Source organism: Varroa jacobsoni, unplaced genomic scaffold (genome assembly GCF_002532875.2).
Source record: "Varroa jacobsoni isolate VJ856 unplaced genomic scaffold, vjacob_1.0 scaffold_577, whole genome shotgun sequence".
Lineage (NCBI taxonomy): Eukaryota > Metazoa > Arthropoda > Arachnida > Mesostigmata > Varroidae > Varroa > Varroa jacobsoni.
The window spans coordinates 97,709-115,958 of NW_019213479.1; the positions used below are offsets into that span (position 1 = coordinate 97,709).

At 42.3% G+C, this 18,250-nt stretch overlaps 1 protein-coding gene and 1 pseudogene across 1 annotated transcript; both read left to right on the forward strand.

Annotated features, from left to right (window-relative positions):
* The first annotated feature begins 11,326 nt into the window (after positions 1–11,326).
* LOC111261641 (protein argonaute-2) lies at positions 11,327–15,234 on the forward strand. Its single transcript, XM_022835260.2, has 2 exons — positions 11,327–12,383; positions 12,875–15,234. The coding sequence occupies exons 1-2, from the start codon at positions 11,553–11,555 to the stop codon at positions 14,648–14,650; spliced, it is 2,607 nt and encodes an 868-aa protein (XP_022690995.1). The 5' UTR covers positions 11,327–11,552; the 3' UTR covers positions 14,651–15,234.
* Positions 15,235–17,965: 2,731 nt separating this feature from the next.
* Positions 17,966–18,250, forward strand: part of LOC111261642 (cytochrome P450 3A19-like) — a 9,796-nt pseudogene continuing 9,511 nt past the window's right edge.

The following is an 18,250-nucleotide window of genomic DNA, read 5'->3' on the forward strand; positions in this document are numbered from 1 at the left end:
ACACCTTTCTTCAAGACAATATTATGTCTGACTGTTAAATACTAACAAGGCCTTTCACCAGACCATAGATCAATATGCTTTTACCGAAACCAATCCAGAACTCAGAGTACAACGAGGCAAATGCACGATGGCATCCTACGCATCGTGCTCTTCCTCGAAGTTTTCTAGTTTGTATGCCTATCCCTAACTTCCGAATCGTTTCCGACTGTACTAAATGCCGCCCGATGGTGTGCGTGTGTTCGTGTGTATGAATGTGTGTGTGTGTCTGTGTGTGTGTGTTGTGTGTGTGTGTGTGTGTGTGTGTGTGTGTGTGTGTGTGTGTGTGTGTGTGTGTGTGTGTGTGTGTGTGTGTAATTTGTTTCTCTCTGAAAACTAGAAGCTGCTTTCTAATATCTATAAAATAATAAAAATCGTTTTCGAAAAAAATAATTTCGTTCCTTAAGAAAGGGCAAAGTGTCTGATCTTGTTGAATGCCGACTCAACTGAGACGGCTAAGTTTCTTAGTGTTAAAACGTCCAGATATACTATGCTGAACTGCTTTAAATAGTTACAGACGAGGTCAGTGCCTTGCTGGGCCCCACATTCGGTGACGTCGTGATGAGGGTAGAAGTAGTGACTTCACTGTTCGGAAGCTTCCGCCGTGAACACGGCTGACTTCCTATTGTCCGCCTGACTTTTCCGCTTAACTCCAGAGAGCGGCTTATTAATCTTTGAAACAATTCTATTTGTATTATATAAACAACATTTGCTACACAGTATTACAGCAATTAAATTCTACGAAATTTGACCCAGAAGTAGCGTGCCATCGTGGGTCCAGTTGTTAAAGAGGTGTGGGTTAGCTAATGTGAGTGGAAATGTCTCCAATATACAGCCGAACTTGTTCGGAGGATTTAAGGCTCTAACTAGGCCTAATTGAGGTCGACCAATATCGGAGCGCATTAGTATACCCGCTGCTCGTTTCCTGCATCGTTTATCAGTGCGTTTCAGGGCGGAGCACTGAAGCACACACATCAGCTTAAATATCCTCTATAGTTTTTAAGCTCCATTAAAACCGCGGAAATATTTGTAGCACTTGCAGCAATCGGCACTTACGGAACCAAAGTTGCCCACGACGCCCCGAAGTGCATACTATACTATATATGGATACGATATATGGATAATATAGTAATAAGACATGGATAAAAAGGCTACGTGTAGCTCATTTATATAGACTGAGGGCAGCATTTCAGACCTTGTAAGAATCAACTAAATGTTACAGAACCCAGTAGCTCGACTTTATAACCCAAGCATACATAGTACGAATGATATTCTCCACTTGTGCCCTTGAAAAACGCCCTACTCATCTCCAGTGTTAATAGAGCCAGTAAAGAATCCAACGCGTCTGCATTGCTAAGTACAAATGAACCAGATTATTTGATAAACCATCTGTCTTTCTCACCTACAGTATAGCTCATACAGCTCAAAACTCGAAGCTGCTATAAATGCTAGGTGATATCAATGCCAATATATGCTACAGATCCCTTTCCTATTAATTATATTATAAGTTAGTAGGTTGATTATACTACTATTAAGTACCCGTTCCCCCTGATCAAGTTGAAAATAATACCATCGAGGTTTGTGTGTTTCGGACAGGTGTCTCCGGAATAGATATAGATATGGGAGGTGTATTTAAATTGTTCAATAGAGTACCTTATGGATGGCATTGTCGTGATGATTATTGTGATGGTTATCGTTGTGATGTCCAAAGCGTTTCATCGCGATGGCGTTCCTATGTCGGATCCGTGCTTACGTGAAGACCTGTTGATGATGTTGACAGTTGTGTGATGTTTGTTGGCCGCCAAAATTCGTGATTATCACAAGTACTGTTGACAATTTTTCGAGATAACGCGCGCGGAGTCCCCACTACACAGGATCAATTACTCAGCTACCGCCGCTGGCGTGTAACCTCAGGCGACGTTAAAGCGCGCACGATCCAAAATAACAATCCGGCTTCAATGAGCGCTGATAAAAACTTCCGCTTGATCCAATTAATCACACATTAATATCAAACGAGGAGTTTAGTAGAATCTTTAGTCATACATAGATTACGGTATATGTATCCTTAAACGGTGCCAACTTCCTTTTGCATAGACAATATGAATGGCTTGATTTTTTACTGTCGCTACTAATTCTGTAAACAATACTTTGATGTTTACTACGTATCCACCGGCGCACCTCGATAACGACTGAGGTTACGACTGCCGTTACTGGTAGCACGCATTTGTGGTTGATGCCGCCGCCGTCGTCGTCTTCATCGTAATTGGCGCTACGCCGACGCTGCACTTCAGATAAGTGCCGGATGATACAATGCTGCCCTTCCCTTTCGCTCTCTGAAAATTTTTACCGAAAAGCAACAGCACGAATCTGTACACTGATTACACGTCTGGAGAAAACCAATCGCTAAGCTGATGTCGCGCTTTAAGCACAGCTGGCTGGATCGGCCTATAACGTTTGCCTCAAAGCAAATTTCACGTCAGCGGGTGATGACGGGGCGTTTTTGGTTTCACTTCGACGCGATCGTTCTCGACGCCGCAGGACGGGTCTCCGCGTTATAAAATGCACGACCAATTAAACACGAAACTTTCTGTATTGCGTGGCTGACCAATGTGATTGCCGGCTTTCCTGATCTCACAGTGCATTCGAAGTGGGAAACGCCAGGACTTGTTTCAATAAAGCACCGATTAATAGAAGTGCGCTTTTGAATCGAGACTCCAAAACGTCACCATTTACTCGATCTAACACAAGGACGCATGTACCAACAACCACCGTTATTTATCTACCGATCGGAACTGGACTTTATTTTTTCATCAAAAGACGCTTACTATTTCTAGACAGCACTATCTCGGCTTGTTCCAACTTGTTGGTATGTTTCAAAGTGGAAATGCAAATGTGACACGTTCCCACTTGGTAACGAGTTTCTGTTATTAAAAGCAGTATCACTTACTATTGCTGCCATGGAAGTTACTCGTTTTCCATATCAACAGATGGCCAGACCTGTCCGATTCAGGCCCTTATGGCAATCGCTAACGAACACTCGTACGTGGTGATTCCCTCCTAAACTCTGCCTCTGTACGTCTGGTCAAATGGAAACATGCGGTGCATGGGATAATTTGTAATAACGTACTTGCCTATGACTGTTTTTTTGTGTATGTAGAAGCATATCGCGAGCCAAGCAGCTTTGGCCTTGGTGTTTTTGTGCGAAGTACAACTGTTAATGGCTCGCTGATTCATTAACGGCCGACGAATTGATTGGTGACAGTGCCCACTTCAATATATACTTACGATGTATAGAGAACCCAGAGACTAAAGTGATCTTGAGATACTGCGCCAGTAAATATCAATAGAACTGATATCACGAAGTGTCGCATTATTGTCAGAGTTTAAATGAATCAATTTAAATACTTGCGACAATGTTGCCAACTGTTTACGCTCGGCTAATGCACCCGACCTCAAGACTGCAAAATGACGGAATCTACTTTGGCGTGTGAATGGCGACTAAAAAGCACCACTTCGTTTAACTTTTTTTTCTATAGATACGGCGACGATCACACAGCGATTCCTTCTCTCCGACGGTGTGAAAATGTTTATCTAGCATAATACGAACAGTATCTAACGTGAATTGCACATACGACCTCTTAACAACGATACGCGCCACTCGACTCCTTGAGTCTTATCAAGCGCCCACTCTTTCTTTGATCTTCAGAGGTTATTGATGCAATTTCAGCAGTAAATCGCAAAGCTCTTGCTAAAACGCCGCCTGACTGACTCGTTTCTTTATTCAGCCTTTATTTTCGTTCTTCTGCTACGCTTTCTACCTTTTACTGATTCGTTTCATCCGTCGCCGCCACCCAATTGCACGATAAACCCTACGAATCAGTGAACAACCGAAGTTGCCGTAGCAGCACTTTTTTGTGGGGTGGACACTTGTTGAAGCGTTCTCAAAGGCTCTTTAGACTGCAGGGGGTAGCGACGACACTGGAAGTAGCTACACTCTGTGTCTTCTCGGCAGCGCTCGTTTTCTGTAAAGACGTCTCGACTCGGACGGATGGTAGTGGCAAGCAGCAGGACTAGCGGCAACTGCGGCTGCAATTTCTGCTGCTGCTGCTGCTGCCAAGGCCCAGGAGCAGCAGCGGCACCATGCACTCCTCGCCCGAAAGGAGGAAGGGATCGGCACCTTAGCCTGATAGAAGCGGCCGGCCGGCCGGTTGGTCTTTTGCGCACAGGCCACCCCAGCCTGGCCTTCGGGAGTGCCAGAAACAGTGTACTCTCCGTCTCTTTAGGCAATACACCACACTGCAACGTCCGTTAGAAAAAGAAGGTGGCTTGCCAGCTAGTCACCCAGCCACCTCTCCCCCCCTTCCGCATAACCCTTACTCCCCGTCGAGGGTAAGCCGCAGACAATCTCAATCAACCGATTCAATTCAGTTTAGTCTAGCTTCGAATGAGCATAGTAAAGACGCAATATGGAGAAGCGATATATCGATGCTCGCTGTGCCGCTATCAGCTATGTCCCGTAGCTACGACGTGCAAGGCTGGCCAGGCCGTCTTGCCGCACTAGAATTTCATTGTGCGCGCCAAATTCAAAAAGGGAGAGGGAATGTTTGTTTTCAACAAAAGAGGGTACATTCCGGGGAAGAGGCAAGAAGACGTAGAAAGAGAAAGGGACAGTAGAAATCGTGTATAAAATGCAAGCATAGAATAAAGATTGAGTACGACAGTGATAGACAAAGCTTCTACTGTCATTATTCTCGCGCTGCCGAAGGGCTTACGAGTGGACGACGCAAGGCAAGGACGGCTTGCTCATATGTATAGAGACTGTACGGCAACCGTAATGAAAGAAACGAGACCTTGTAGTAAATGTGTGAAAGATGTACTATTCAACAGCCGAACTAACCATTAATTGCAACAGCAGGTTGACGGTGGATGGCAAGATCAATGATACCAGTTTTCCCATTTTCCCTGATACGTCCAGCTATTACTGCATTTCCTTCTTTTACCCTGGCTACTCACTGAGATTTGAGTTCAAATATTTTGGTTTACTCTATGTCGGTTTAATCGTCTTCACTAAAAACCTATTTACTGTACATAGACGTCGCTGCTGCTGTCTGCATCGCTACCTGGCTACCCATTTACAAAAGGAATACATGCCGACGTTGCCAGTCGGCGCTACTACATTCGCACCCAATCAAGTTTTTTATGCATACATATAGATAGGCGTTACCACTTTTACACAGCAGGAGACAATCACATCAGAACAGACGAAATTGTTACCAGCCAAATTACCATTTGCACGATAACAACAGGCAACAGAAATAGCAGCGACAGTACTAATGCTATAAAGGACCATTACCATGCTGCACCTATCGTGTCCAGTCGGCCTTACACGTCCATTACAGCCATGCAAGCCCCGCGCTCACTCATAAAGCGGAACGCAAAATAAACCCAGAAGGATACACACTCAGACAGCTAAAAATGACGAACAGAGACACCGATAAAAAAAAGAAAAAGCCAACCGAAAAAAAGCCACGAGAGATTTTCCTCTCGAGTTTAGCTCATGCTAAAACTAGGCACAGGAAGACGCCATTATTGTGGAGGGGTTTTCTTACACTCTGTTCCGTTTTTTTCTTTCTGTCTCTCACTTTGGCGACTGCATTCGACTTGGGGTGAAAGGGGCGCCGTATACGCTGCAGGTTTATGTCGGAAATGAAGGTAGCCCAGTGTTGGCAATGCAATGAAGATTAGAAAGGAGAGGAAATATGACAAGGAAATATGAAAGAATTTAAAACAAGGAAGGAAAATAAGGGTTAGCGGAAAAAAGGTGAAAGAAAAAGTAGGCAAAGGCCGGCAGCAAATGAAGGATAAATCCTTGGAATATCTTTTGGCTCATATAGCTTTCGAGTTTCGAAAGTGTCAGTAGCAACGCAGCCAGCAGCGTCTTAAGTATTTAATTGTGCGGTGGGTGAAACACCGACAAAACTTGGTGAAGTCCGGGAAAAAAACAAAGATCTGTGTTTTTTTTATATATATTGGCCTACTGTCCGTATAACCACCAGTTTTTAATACGTTCCGTCTGTGAGCACATGTGCAAAAGTGTAAACGATTATTTTCCTGATGTCACTACGAATCTCTGGGATGGACAGCGAGCGACTGCATTGGAGTGGTAGGACCGGCGTCTTCCTATTGCAGCGAAGCCAAAAAGATAAAGGGGAAGTAAACCCAACAAGGCATCTAGGGATCGCCTAGTCGAAGGACTGGCTGCGGCAGGTGTGCAGCCCACCAAAGCGACAACTAGAGCGAGATGAAGTAGATAAAGCGAGTAAAGCAGCAGCAAAAAAATCCTATTCCAGCCGTCCTATCCTCTCCCTCACCTATTCTCTTCCTCAGTGTACGGCCACACCTCTCACTCGGCGCTTCCTTTCTGCGACCCGTTTTTCGCTTGCAAGACGCGTTGTTTCTATTACTTCTAGGTAAAAGTTGCACGGACGCTATTCTCAGAGCAGTTCGTTGTGGTTTTGTTACCTGACGCACTATACTCCAGCGGGCTGTCCGCCAGGAGACGTGCAGGCCAGCAAGCAAACGCTCAGGGCGACACGGAAGATTGAAGGCAGGCCGAACAAGCCGATAATGATTGGGGCTGCTGTGTTTGCAGCAGGTGGTAGTGCAGACAACCAAGCTTAGGAAGGCAAAAAGAGGCTGGTGAAGAATGTTAGAAGCACATTTATTTCCGTGGCCTCGGTTTATACAAATAAAAACTTGCGTGTAGTAGGTGGCACAACGTTATTTTACTTCTGCTTTATAGTTATATATATATAGTTATAGAATATAACTAGGGGATTGGGAGCAGCGAGCTTGTAAATATAGAAAGAAATTTAGTATATGGGCGTACATACATTATAGCCTGTATGCGTCTACCTATACCGAGTTTTACCGCTTACCGTACAATTGGTAGCTAGTAGATAACGAAGTGGATTATTGTTCTAATACTCAAGAGATTACCGTAGAAAACTCCAGGCAGTAATTGCCCTAATCAGCGAAAATACCTCTGAAGAGAAGCATTGTTTTCAAAAAACAGCAGCAGTTACATGAGCGATGAAGGTTTTCCGTTTTTCAATGTGTACAAGGTGCATAAATAGCCAAGTTATCCTAGATGAGACCAAATTAAACTTTGAGACGCAATCGTTATAAACGAAACTACTTGTCTACCCAAAAAGGATGATCACAAGCGCGTTTTGTTCAGGTGATTTCTCTTTGAAGTTCAGCAGTTGTTGTTGGGTGCCTAACGCAAACATCAATCAGTATAAAATTGCCGTGTAGTTTATCCTCTGCGGTTCGAACTAAAACGTCTGCGCATAATTTTTAACCATTGTTGGTTGTAATTGTTTTCTTGCCAATTTGATGCCCATAATGCCATCGAGCTGTCGACAAAGTTTCATTAGAGCTGAATTTGTTGTTTACTACGAACCAGTACTTGCCACGCCTTTGGACGCTTTAGAGAAAACCATCACTGCTCACTATGTACGACTCCGAATGATTAGACCACGACGATTTCGAAAGCTAGGCCATCTCTGTCACGCCTAGACAAATTGCGAAATACCTTCCTCTGTTCGTGAAATGCACTCGCCCTGAATAGTGTTGTACAATGTAGTGGTTTTTCAAGCACAATCCAATTTTTACATATGCTTGCAACAGGGTATGCGGATGTGCGGTGATACAGCCCATCTTCTGACAGAGTTAAGTAAGAAGGCATTCAGTGACAAAGCAGTTGTCCTTGAAGCGCCTCCGTACATTTATCTACTGCATTTTATCAGTTCCGCTGAAATGGCGCGGCCTGGTGAAAAACTCCATTCCATGTACGTGGTATTTGAGAGCTTTAGCTAATCATTATGGAGGACAAAATATACAGGCTTTACTGCTCACCGAAAACTTAGGACTTCTTTGCTAAAGTTGAATACGCGGAACCCTTGCGCAGCAATCGATTATCTACAGCTGTGCAATTTCGTAGAGGCGGCGTATTTAGTTGGACAAGCCGCAGATCTGACAAGTTAACAAGATCGCAGCAGTATTTGGGGTTACTGAAATCACAGGCCAAGACAGCCCGCCATTTTCTTTTATAGTTCATATACAACGAACGGGTTCAGTATATAAATGATTTAACCGGAAATTGCTTGGCATGCGTGGCTGGCTCTAATAAAGCTCCGTCACCATGTGCCTACATGCATCTTGTTTAGCACTACGAATGTTAGATGCGACTACGTACCACGCATATGGTTCTGATAGATATAGAGCACGCGACGTTGTATATACGCGATAGACGCGATATACGTGCATCGTTGCCTGGCTACGTAAATCAAGCAATGCGTGCAACTCGTGCAAAGGCGAAAGAGTTGCCATACGCTCGCGCTTGTCTCGATGGTAAGCACCGCTATGTATCGTTTTCGCTTTGGTTTCTCCCGGTTTGTCAAGCTAGCCTTCGCCTATACCCAAATTCTGGCGGAAGCGTCAATATCCTTAGAAAAAACCTTGCGAGACTAATGATGCTAGTTTTAAAAAAGCCTAGCACGTCTTGACGTCTTCACAACATACAGTACAGGGTTATGATTGTTTCTGTTTGACGCGTTAATTCTCGTAACGGAAAAAAGTGGGGCAGATGCCGAGCGGTGCCCCTGTACAGCCCACTATAAAGCCTTTAAAAATGCATGTTGGTAAGACAAGTCAAGGTTTTACGAGCAAGAAACTTATAACTAAACAGATCTGAGGTGCAAATTGCTTTACACGTATTAGACGTACGACCCGCTCTAGTAATTCATTTTCTACTATGTGACGGAGAGTAAAAAAATTAATAAATGTATAATTAACAATTAAATATATCTTTAGTGCACCGAGCAGCGCAGTTCGACACACACATCGTACATTAATTAACGGTACTCTTACGCCACAACGGTTAGCAATTAAACGTCTTTTAGCATCCTTTCCGGCCCGATACGTTGTATCGAGATTGGACCAAAGCATGCTTAGGCCAAATGCTGTGGAATTTGCAAGTTCTGTCTTTGGCTTTTGAACTATTAGGGGAGCCTGGCCTTCTCACGACGAAGCTGCTGGGAGAAGTTCCCCAACGGCCGGTAAGTTATAAGGCAGATCAAAGAGATGCTTATCACAACCCCTTCCGTTAGCCGGAAAAGGATCGTCGATATATTCAAATGAAAAAGCAATGCATCTAGTGAGAACAGCTCTTTAAATTTGTCATAAAGGCAAAATTGTTCAGCTGTCTTTGTGAGCTTTTTGACAGATGCGTTATTTTGTCATCTGTTGCCCGGTGTATTGGATGGAATCAGTAGTACGAATCCAAGGAAAAGGACGGATTGCGCATTCGGTGTAGTCCAAAAAAATGTTTTCTAGTACCATAAAGCGGCTCTCGATTACGACCATATAGCGCAGCTGTCTAAGATAATGCTCTTAAATAGAAAGTTAAAGTTGTCGATTATCAATGCTCTTAAATAGAAAGTTAAAGTTGTCGATTTTCTGATAATCGAGTGAAATATAAAGGAACAATTCGCCTAAAAGGTTTGTATGAAATTACTAGTACACATAGTATACTATTAATCCTGATGTGATGCCTTGATAAGTTTTACCAAACAAAAGAAAACTTTTACCAACCAAAGTTTTCGCGCGTAACACAAACTTTAACTAAGAAAGGCGTCCAAGCACCATACCGATAACATTCTATTTAGGACTACGATTATTATACTTAAATACTTACTCTGCGCAAAAAACGCTTTACGTTTTCAACGACAAAAATATCTATGGCCAACACGTCACCCGTAATGCATATTGTTTACGTTACTGTATTCGAATCGACCGGATTAGTAATATTAATGTTGCCGTTATGGCGCTTTAGATCGATAACATTTTGTTGACTTTGACATATTTATAGTAATATACTTACTCAAAATTTCAGCGTAAGACCTATGAGCCACTACACGGTTGATAAATCTAGTTCCCATGACGGTGCAGAGAGTAGTGTTGAATGTATGCTTAAAAACTCATGTCTGGTTCGTACCGTACCTGACGCAATGACAACTGAAACGGACGTCAAGCTTGAAACATTTCAACTTAGCCGTTACCAACAACCCAGTGTGTAGATATTAAACAATTGCATTTGCATTATACAAGCCAAGGTCAGGCGTTCAAGAACACAGTAAAATCCGGACATAACTGATAACAGTCGCTGACGTTCAATAACGGTAAGCGTGATTCACTGACTAACCAGATATGACACAGACAGTGTCGCCAATGAAGTTATGGCAAGTTATACTATGCGGTGAATTTACAGGTTGCGAACCGTAGAACTCATTCCTCCACCGTTCTGTTCCCAGCAGCCTTTAAGCCTGCTCGCTTATAACTTAGTCTAGTCTCACAAATATTTCCGTTCAGCAAAGCATAACCTATAGCTTAAGCGAGTAAATCTCTTCAAGTTCGTATAGATCTAAAAATGCAACCTCAAGGTGACCTACCTTTCGAATAGAAACGATACAAGATGAGAAAGCCAGCCAAGTTATAACCATAATAAGATTATCATAGTTAGAATTACGTTGGGTATGACCAACGAAACTACGATTCAATTACTGGCACAACTAGAAAATTTCTTTTTATTACAACTACAAAAAACGCATTTTTTGTCGGTTCGGATTGGCTATGTCCTTGCCGTCTGAATAACAGCACACGCAGGGAATGATCAATGAAACTGTTTTAAATTTAGCTACGGAGAATTATGACAAAACTAATAGTTTTGGCTTACTTTTAGCGGTAATCTGATTTCGTTTCTGCCGACATTGAGGGTGGTATAGTCAGCACAGCCATTTGCAATCTAAGGACAGCCATATGGGAGATTTTTTCGTGGTCTTTGAAAAATATCATATAATATCGGTGTGTGTAGTTCATCTGTATTACAAGGCCACCTTTCTTATTTATTACTATGTCGTTTTATTCCAGTTTATAATTAATAAAAGGCTGTTTTTTAAAGGTGGCAAGAAGGGACGCATCCGTTTTTTAAAATCGAGGTGATATGTGCTCATAGCCCGTAGCTGAATGGCCATCTGTGTAGAAGATGAAGTTTTCTTTGGACCTTTTGTTTAATTATAGGAACGCACAAATGCCACAGTGACACGACTTTAACAATGTATTTGGTCCAATATGACTGACGGAAGCCGCAGGCGTAATTTCTGTTGATCTGAAACAGCAAGCAGCAGATTTACGTGACGCATACGCATTTTCTTCGTCCTCACTTCTCTCAATCTTTGACAATTTATAAGCAACCTAAAGGTTGATTAGGCATTAGTGGTCTTATTGAATCAATTGTTAACGTTACACCACAACCAGTTATCCTGGTAAAACGAAGTGCTGTTCACGATCTTGTTCGGAAACGCTCGTATGAGGACTGTTTTTTGGCAAACGAAATTCGGCAGGCTACTTGAAAGTATCGGCTCGTCATCAAGCCGCCAATCAGCCGCACAGATATGTGTGATGTAGACGAACTTAGCAAGCTGCTGAAACTGTTTGCAGTGGGTGATGCGCCTAGGCACACTTCGATCGGTACTCGAGGGCAACCGATTCAACTGATTTCAAATCTCTACGGGATTTCAGTTTCCGTTCAGGAGGTATTTCATTATGATGTGTGTATCACGTACCATGGCTGCAATCCGAGTGCTCAGCAAGCAATGCTCATACCGCTAGTGAAGAAATATCGGGCTCCGTCAACAACACTGAACCACCAAGTGATCCGTGAGCTGGCACGCCAACCCGTGCTAGCTGGATGCGTACCGGCGTTTGATGGTCGGAAGAATTTGTATTTAACAAAGCAGATCGCGAGAGAAGAACAAATCCTCCAGACAACGGTTACCATTCACCTAGATCCGGAAAGCGATCAAGACGAGTTTGCCCGCACTGCCTCATTCGACGTGGTCCTTAAGCTAGTTGCTCGCATACCTATGAATAACTTGCGTCCTGACGTAATTCAAGCTCTGGATATCATGGTTCGTACTGGCCCTCTGCTGTGTCCAACTAACGTGGCCGTAGGGCGATCATTTTTTACGCGGCAAAATAATAGCAGCGATATATCTGTCGGCGGATGTCGTGAGCTGTGGTATGGCTATTATTGTTCGATTCGACCTGGCCAATGGAAACCGATGCTGAATGTAAACATATCGGCCACTTTATTTCATGAGAGTCTGTCGCTGGTCGAATACACAGCGAAGTTCCTCAAGAAAAACGTGTCTATGCTCAATAACGGTCTGCTGGATAGTGAACGTAAAAAGGTCGAGAAGGAACTGCAGGCCGTTAAGATAGAGGTGAGCTTCAATCTGATGCTGGCGTTGGTCGATGGATAACTTGGTTAGATTGCTCAATGGCGAAATGTGTAACGCTTATGTGTATCGTCAATCGGGCTCAGATAAAATTCCTCGATCCTTTATTACTAGCATTATTATTTAGAAATATTCTATATGAAAACGCTAATCAACTATGTTTACGTTACTCTAAACGATAAACCCGAAATCGAACAGCGTCTACATGACAAGATAATTGTAGTCAAGAAGTGCAGGGTTGTGGGGAGTGATCGCTTAAAGTCCGTTGCGGGGCTTGACAATTACTGGGGAAACAAAGGCTTACTCGACTACCTTTAGTCACTCCATAAGCGAAGTTCATCATAATCATCTGATAAAATTTACACTCATTACTTGCGGATCAGGCCAGAGATCAGTTAATCGTATGCTAGAGTTATTTTTAATGATGCATAGCTACAAGTGTTCTTAGTTTGCTAAGGAAAAATTGTTGCTGGCAGGTAACTCATTTACCGTATCGACGGCGGTACAAAGTGTGTGGCGTGTCGAAGCAACCCGCGTACAAATGTTTCTTCGACGTTGACGGACATCAGATCAGCGTGGTAGATTATTTTGCTAAGCAGTACAAGCTACAACTACAATATCCAGGTTTACAATGTATACTTACCCCAGGAAAAAACGAACAGCGTAGTTATTTACCTATGGAAATATGTCGAACTATTCAAGGTCAGCACGCCAAAGTCGTTGAGCCAGATCAAACAGCTGCGCTGATTCGCAAGACTGCTCTTCCACCGGCTGATCGATTCCGTAGTGTGGACACGTTCGTACAGGAAATCGTTACGCAGAGCGCACATCCACAGCTTCGTGAGTTCGGACTTAAAATCGAGCTGACTCCGACAAAGGTGAAGGGTCGAGTACTAGCTCCGCCTCATCTAAATGCTGGCACGCCAAAGCCGGTTATTCCTAAAGAAGGTTACTGGAGAACAAACAGGTTTTTTGTTCCTGTCGAAATACAATATTGGGGCATCGCTGATTGTTTCGGTAGCCGTCGAGTGCGGGAATTTTCCCAGAATTTGCAAAAACTCGGCGCGAAGCTCGGCATGCGTATTTCACCACCAACATTCATCAATGACTACAGAGGCCGGGATACGGATAGTGAGATGCTCTCAGACATCAAGGCGAAATTCCCCTTGACCCAGCTCACTGTTGTGATTCTCGGTAAAACCACCCAGTACGAGCAAATTAAGCAGTGTAGTGAGACAGATCGCAGACTACTAATGATGACGCAATGCGTCCGGGGGCAAAATGTTGACAGCCGTAAGCACGATCAAAATTTTTGCATCAATATCCTCATGAAGATCAACTCAAAGTTGGGCGGAATCAACCACGCTCTACAGGATTTGTTTGTGCCACCGTCAATGCGTCGGCCGTACATTGTGTTTGGTGCGGACGTCTCCCATCCGGGGCCACAGAACAAGGATCAACCCTCGATCGCCGCATTGGTCGGTAGCCTGGACCCAGTCCCTTCGCAGTATCACACAGTGACTACCTTCCAACGGAGTAAAACATGCAATCGTCTGGAATACGTAGCCGCGCTGAAGGACATGGTCAAAGACTGTATGTGGGCTTTTTACCGAAAGAACAACGCTAAACCGATGCACCTGTTTTTTTTCAGGGATGGAATATCCGATTGCCAGTTCGAGGCGGTTCGAGCATTCGAGGTTCTCCAAGTCCGCTTAGCGTGTAAAGAGTTAGAGGAAGATTACGAGCCTCCGTTAACTTTCCTTGTTGTGCAAAAGCGACACCAAGTACGTTTCAAGCCCGAAAACCTAGGCGACGGACATGGCTATCACAGGAACATCCCGCCGGGGACCGTTATCGAAGAAACTGTAACGCACCCAACAAACTTAGACTACTTCCTCTGCTCTCATGCGGGTGTACAAAGCACTTCAAAGCCTGCACACTATCAAGTGATTCATGACGATGCCAACCTATCAGCTGATGAGTTACAGGCGATCTCTTACAACCTTTGTCATGTATATGGCAGATGCTCGCGTTCGGTTTCCATTCCTGCACCAGTGTATTACGCGCACCTCGCTGCCTCTCGAGCTAAGGACCACCTAAAAGCCGTTAGGAGTAGCTCACGCTGTTCATCTTCAAACCGTTCATCAGGATTTGAGGATGATACAGTTAGAGATGCTAATGATCTCTCTGAGCTAAGGAGGCGGGCCGGATGTGTTGATACGCGGCTCCGCAATTGTCTTTACTTCGTCTAAGACATCGAATGCTCATCGCGCTCGTTGTATGAAACACATACTTTCGATTATGGAACTAGTGAGTCGCTTCAGGAACCGCTACTTCGTTAACCATTTAAATGAGACGACTTCAAAGTAAGAAGCTGAGAGCTAGACAACGACAAACTATTCAAAAAGTAGAATATTATGTAAACATATCCAAATTGGCTTTAGGCCGCCACTGGAAACGATTAAGACACGTAAATCAAATATGTTGGTCTTAGGGGACTAGCGGTGTAATTCATCCGAAGCATTTTCAAAGAAACAATGGAATAACGATGAATAAATTTTTCATGTCGTAATAATTAGGTATTTTGTGTGTATGTATAATATATATATATATATATTATATATATATATATATATATACGCGTGGTTGGTTTTCGGTGACGTTTCTGAGCTCCGGATAGAGCTAGTAAGCGAAAACCTATTCGGTAACTTTGTTTTTTTTTTGTTTTATTTCTCAGAAGTTGGTGTTACATGTTATACCAAATTGTGCTGTGAACATTTGCTGAAGTTCTTTTGTCATTTGGGGTTATTTACAATAAATATATAATTGAATATAGTGTCCGTTTAAAGTCGTCTTGCTCTTTATAAAATACCGATGCTGACTTAGTTATTGTTGATGGTTGTACTCGTGACAATATTATTGATCTTAACCTATAATTTATAGCGTGCTGCTTAGTTTGACAGCGTGAACTTCACTACTAAGAATAATTATTCTGTTTCGTTTAGTGAAGTGCGTTTCTGCAGACACTTCACGCAGGGGATATAGTTCACCTTGCGTATACGAGTGGGAATTTATTTTCGACGGCAAGTGCCTTTCTATTTTGGAATGATCCTCATTAAGCGATGCACTCCTAGTTTTTACTACTACTGCCTAAAACTACTATGTGGGTCCCAAATTTCGAGGCGCACCAGAAGGCTGCGTGAGCCGGGGACAGTAATCCCAAGCCTGATATTTCGCGATTGGCTACTCGGAAAACCTTAAGTTTCGTTCCGAGGCTAAAAGCTCCACGTAGGCCACAGAAAACTCAATTTTTTATATTTAACAATATATTTCAGCAGATGCGAACGAGACAGATGAAGCGTTGGCAACGCTGCTCCTGTAAGCATTAACCACATATACACTTCTATCGTAAAATCTAAATGGCAGACATTACCCTGCATAGAGACAAGAATTATTAAAACTTTCAAGTGTATCCGTTGGACGAATTTGTGTTTCCATTGAAAAATTTTGAGTTTCTGACACTCGTTTGTAATAATACTACAACAATAAGGCATTATAGGGAGGGGGAGTCGAATGTAAGCCTTTGGGTAAAAGAAACAACCAAGAACCCGTTTATAATGAAGTAGACTCCGAACGGAATGGTAGAACTCAGGTGAGCTTATTGGCACGCCTTATTCGTCCTGGTAATAATTTGTAATGGCGTAAAAAGGCCTTCCCTAAGGATGAAAAATGAAGCATTCCCATGAAGCGAGTCCACATTGGCTTGTCATCATTAAGGCTTATAGATTCTGCTAAATATGGTTGATTTTGACAGATCATTAATATTAGGTCCGTTAGCAAAATACATCAATCAGACAGCCTAAAAATAATCTAACCCGAATCGTCTGACTTTCGACTGTAGATTGGTTCTGTTTATTGTGCATCCATTAGTTGCAAGGTGATGCAAACAAGCAAATAATGTATCCTCTAGCTAAGTTCTTAGTCATAACTTTATCTTGGATTATTTTATTAAATATCTGAACTTTGCCCGTTCGTTTCGACCACCAGCGTTTTTCAGAACTTGCTATAAGCGTTATAAGAATCGCTGGTATTGCATGTCATTTTATTGTTGGTGGCGAAGCTTGAAGTGGACGATGAGAGCTCTCGATAGAATTGACTCAGACCGTTAGTATTTTTCATTAAAATATATTTTTTTAGTAACGGGAACGCTTGGGTTTATTTCGGAGAATTCGGATGAATGGAATAAAAGCTTACATTATTGATTTTTCATGATGTGTTGATACTCTGTACTTATTTTTTTCGAAATGTATCAAAATCTATCGCTTTGATGTACGCTATTATTATTATTATAGTTGTAATTAACTTATTGTAGTTAATTTGAGCAATTAAAAGCAACTTTTAAAGATATTTGTCCTAATTGAATGGTTCTCATTAATGGCTGAATATTAAGCGTGTTTATAGGATGAACTCTGAAAGGTGTTTGCGTAATTAAAAAACATTTCAAGAATGGAAAGTCACAAAGTTTCAAGTACAAGAATGGAAAAATAGTTGCAGTAATTGTATAAAGCAAGGACAGAATTCACCGACATTAATACGTATTTTTGGATTGTTGAGATACTTTGAAAAAATCAGGAAGTTCCTGAGGAAGAAATTATAAGCGCTTAAAAATGTTTTTGGTCCAACATTAGAAATCAAAGTAAAATTTCCGTTTTTTGTTATGTAGTTTTTACGCCCTTATAAAATAAGCAATTTACTCCGCCTAACCAAGTATTCTCCAAATATTCTCTACATTCATCCAAAATAAGATCTCTAATAAGAGAATTAGACAGGTATGTTGCCAGTGGCTATGACTGAGATATAGCTCCATGGGAAATATTGTATATATGCGTCCTATTCAATGTTTTTTTTATAATATATACTTTTAAATTTATCAATGAATCAATAAATCCCCATAACTCATTAGCTATGGAACTATAAGACAGGAGTTGTAAAAACCTTTTAAATGTTACAACAGATAAAAAAAAAGAGTTAAGTCATTGTCAAATTCGCTGTTTCTAACACTTAGAGACCTGTCAACAGTCCTACCTGCAAGAATTATCATTCCGTTCAGGCGCTGCTTTCCGCCATTGCTTCGATTATTGCTTGATATTCGGGCGGCGGGTACCACGTGAAGCCGTTTAAGACGATTCTATCATTTGTTAAGAAACACGTCAATGATTGATTGATTCGTCGCAGCGTGGTTCAATAGTAAATCAAGGGTCAATAGTAAATCTCAGCGTCTTACGTAAGCCGAAAAAACATTTTCCTCTAGGTGGGAAAGCAAGTGCCACCGTGTCTGCCTAGAGTCAGTCGTCATTAAGGAGCTACAATGTTTAATTAAGGCAGGAACAAACCCGCTATGATGTTTAGCATGTATCGATGTTTCGAATACTGTTATTCGTAGTAAAAAAAAAAAAAAGTAATGTTGCCCCAAAAGGAAAATAATTCATAGTAAGACGTAAACTTTTTCAGTCTGTTGTAGAAGGAGCCAGCCAAGATCGTGGGGCTATCAAGATTACGTGATCAAGATGCGGCTCGAGCGGGGAGTGGCATTTTTTGTGGTATATCTTTATATACAACACAGGTGGGTAGTGAGTTACGTAGACATTTTTTGGAAGTACCTTTCTCTTGGATGGACCTGGAAAGGTATATATATATATATATATATGCGCAGTGACAAAGAGGCAGGCATTAACAGAAAGTTACTTTCGGATATATCAAATATGAAGCTAGTCAGTTATGATACTGCGGATCTTTTATGTAAACAACGACGGTGGTTATTGTCAGGGGCACCTGCATGTGACTCTAAAATG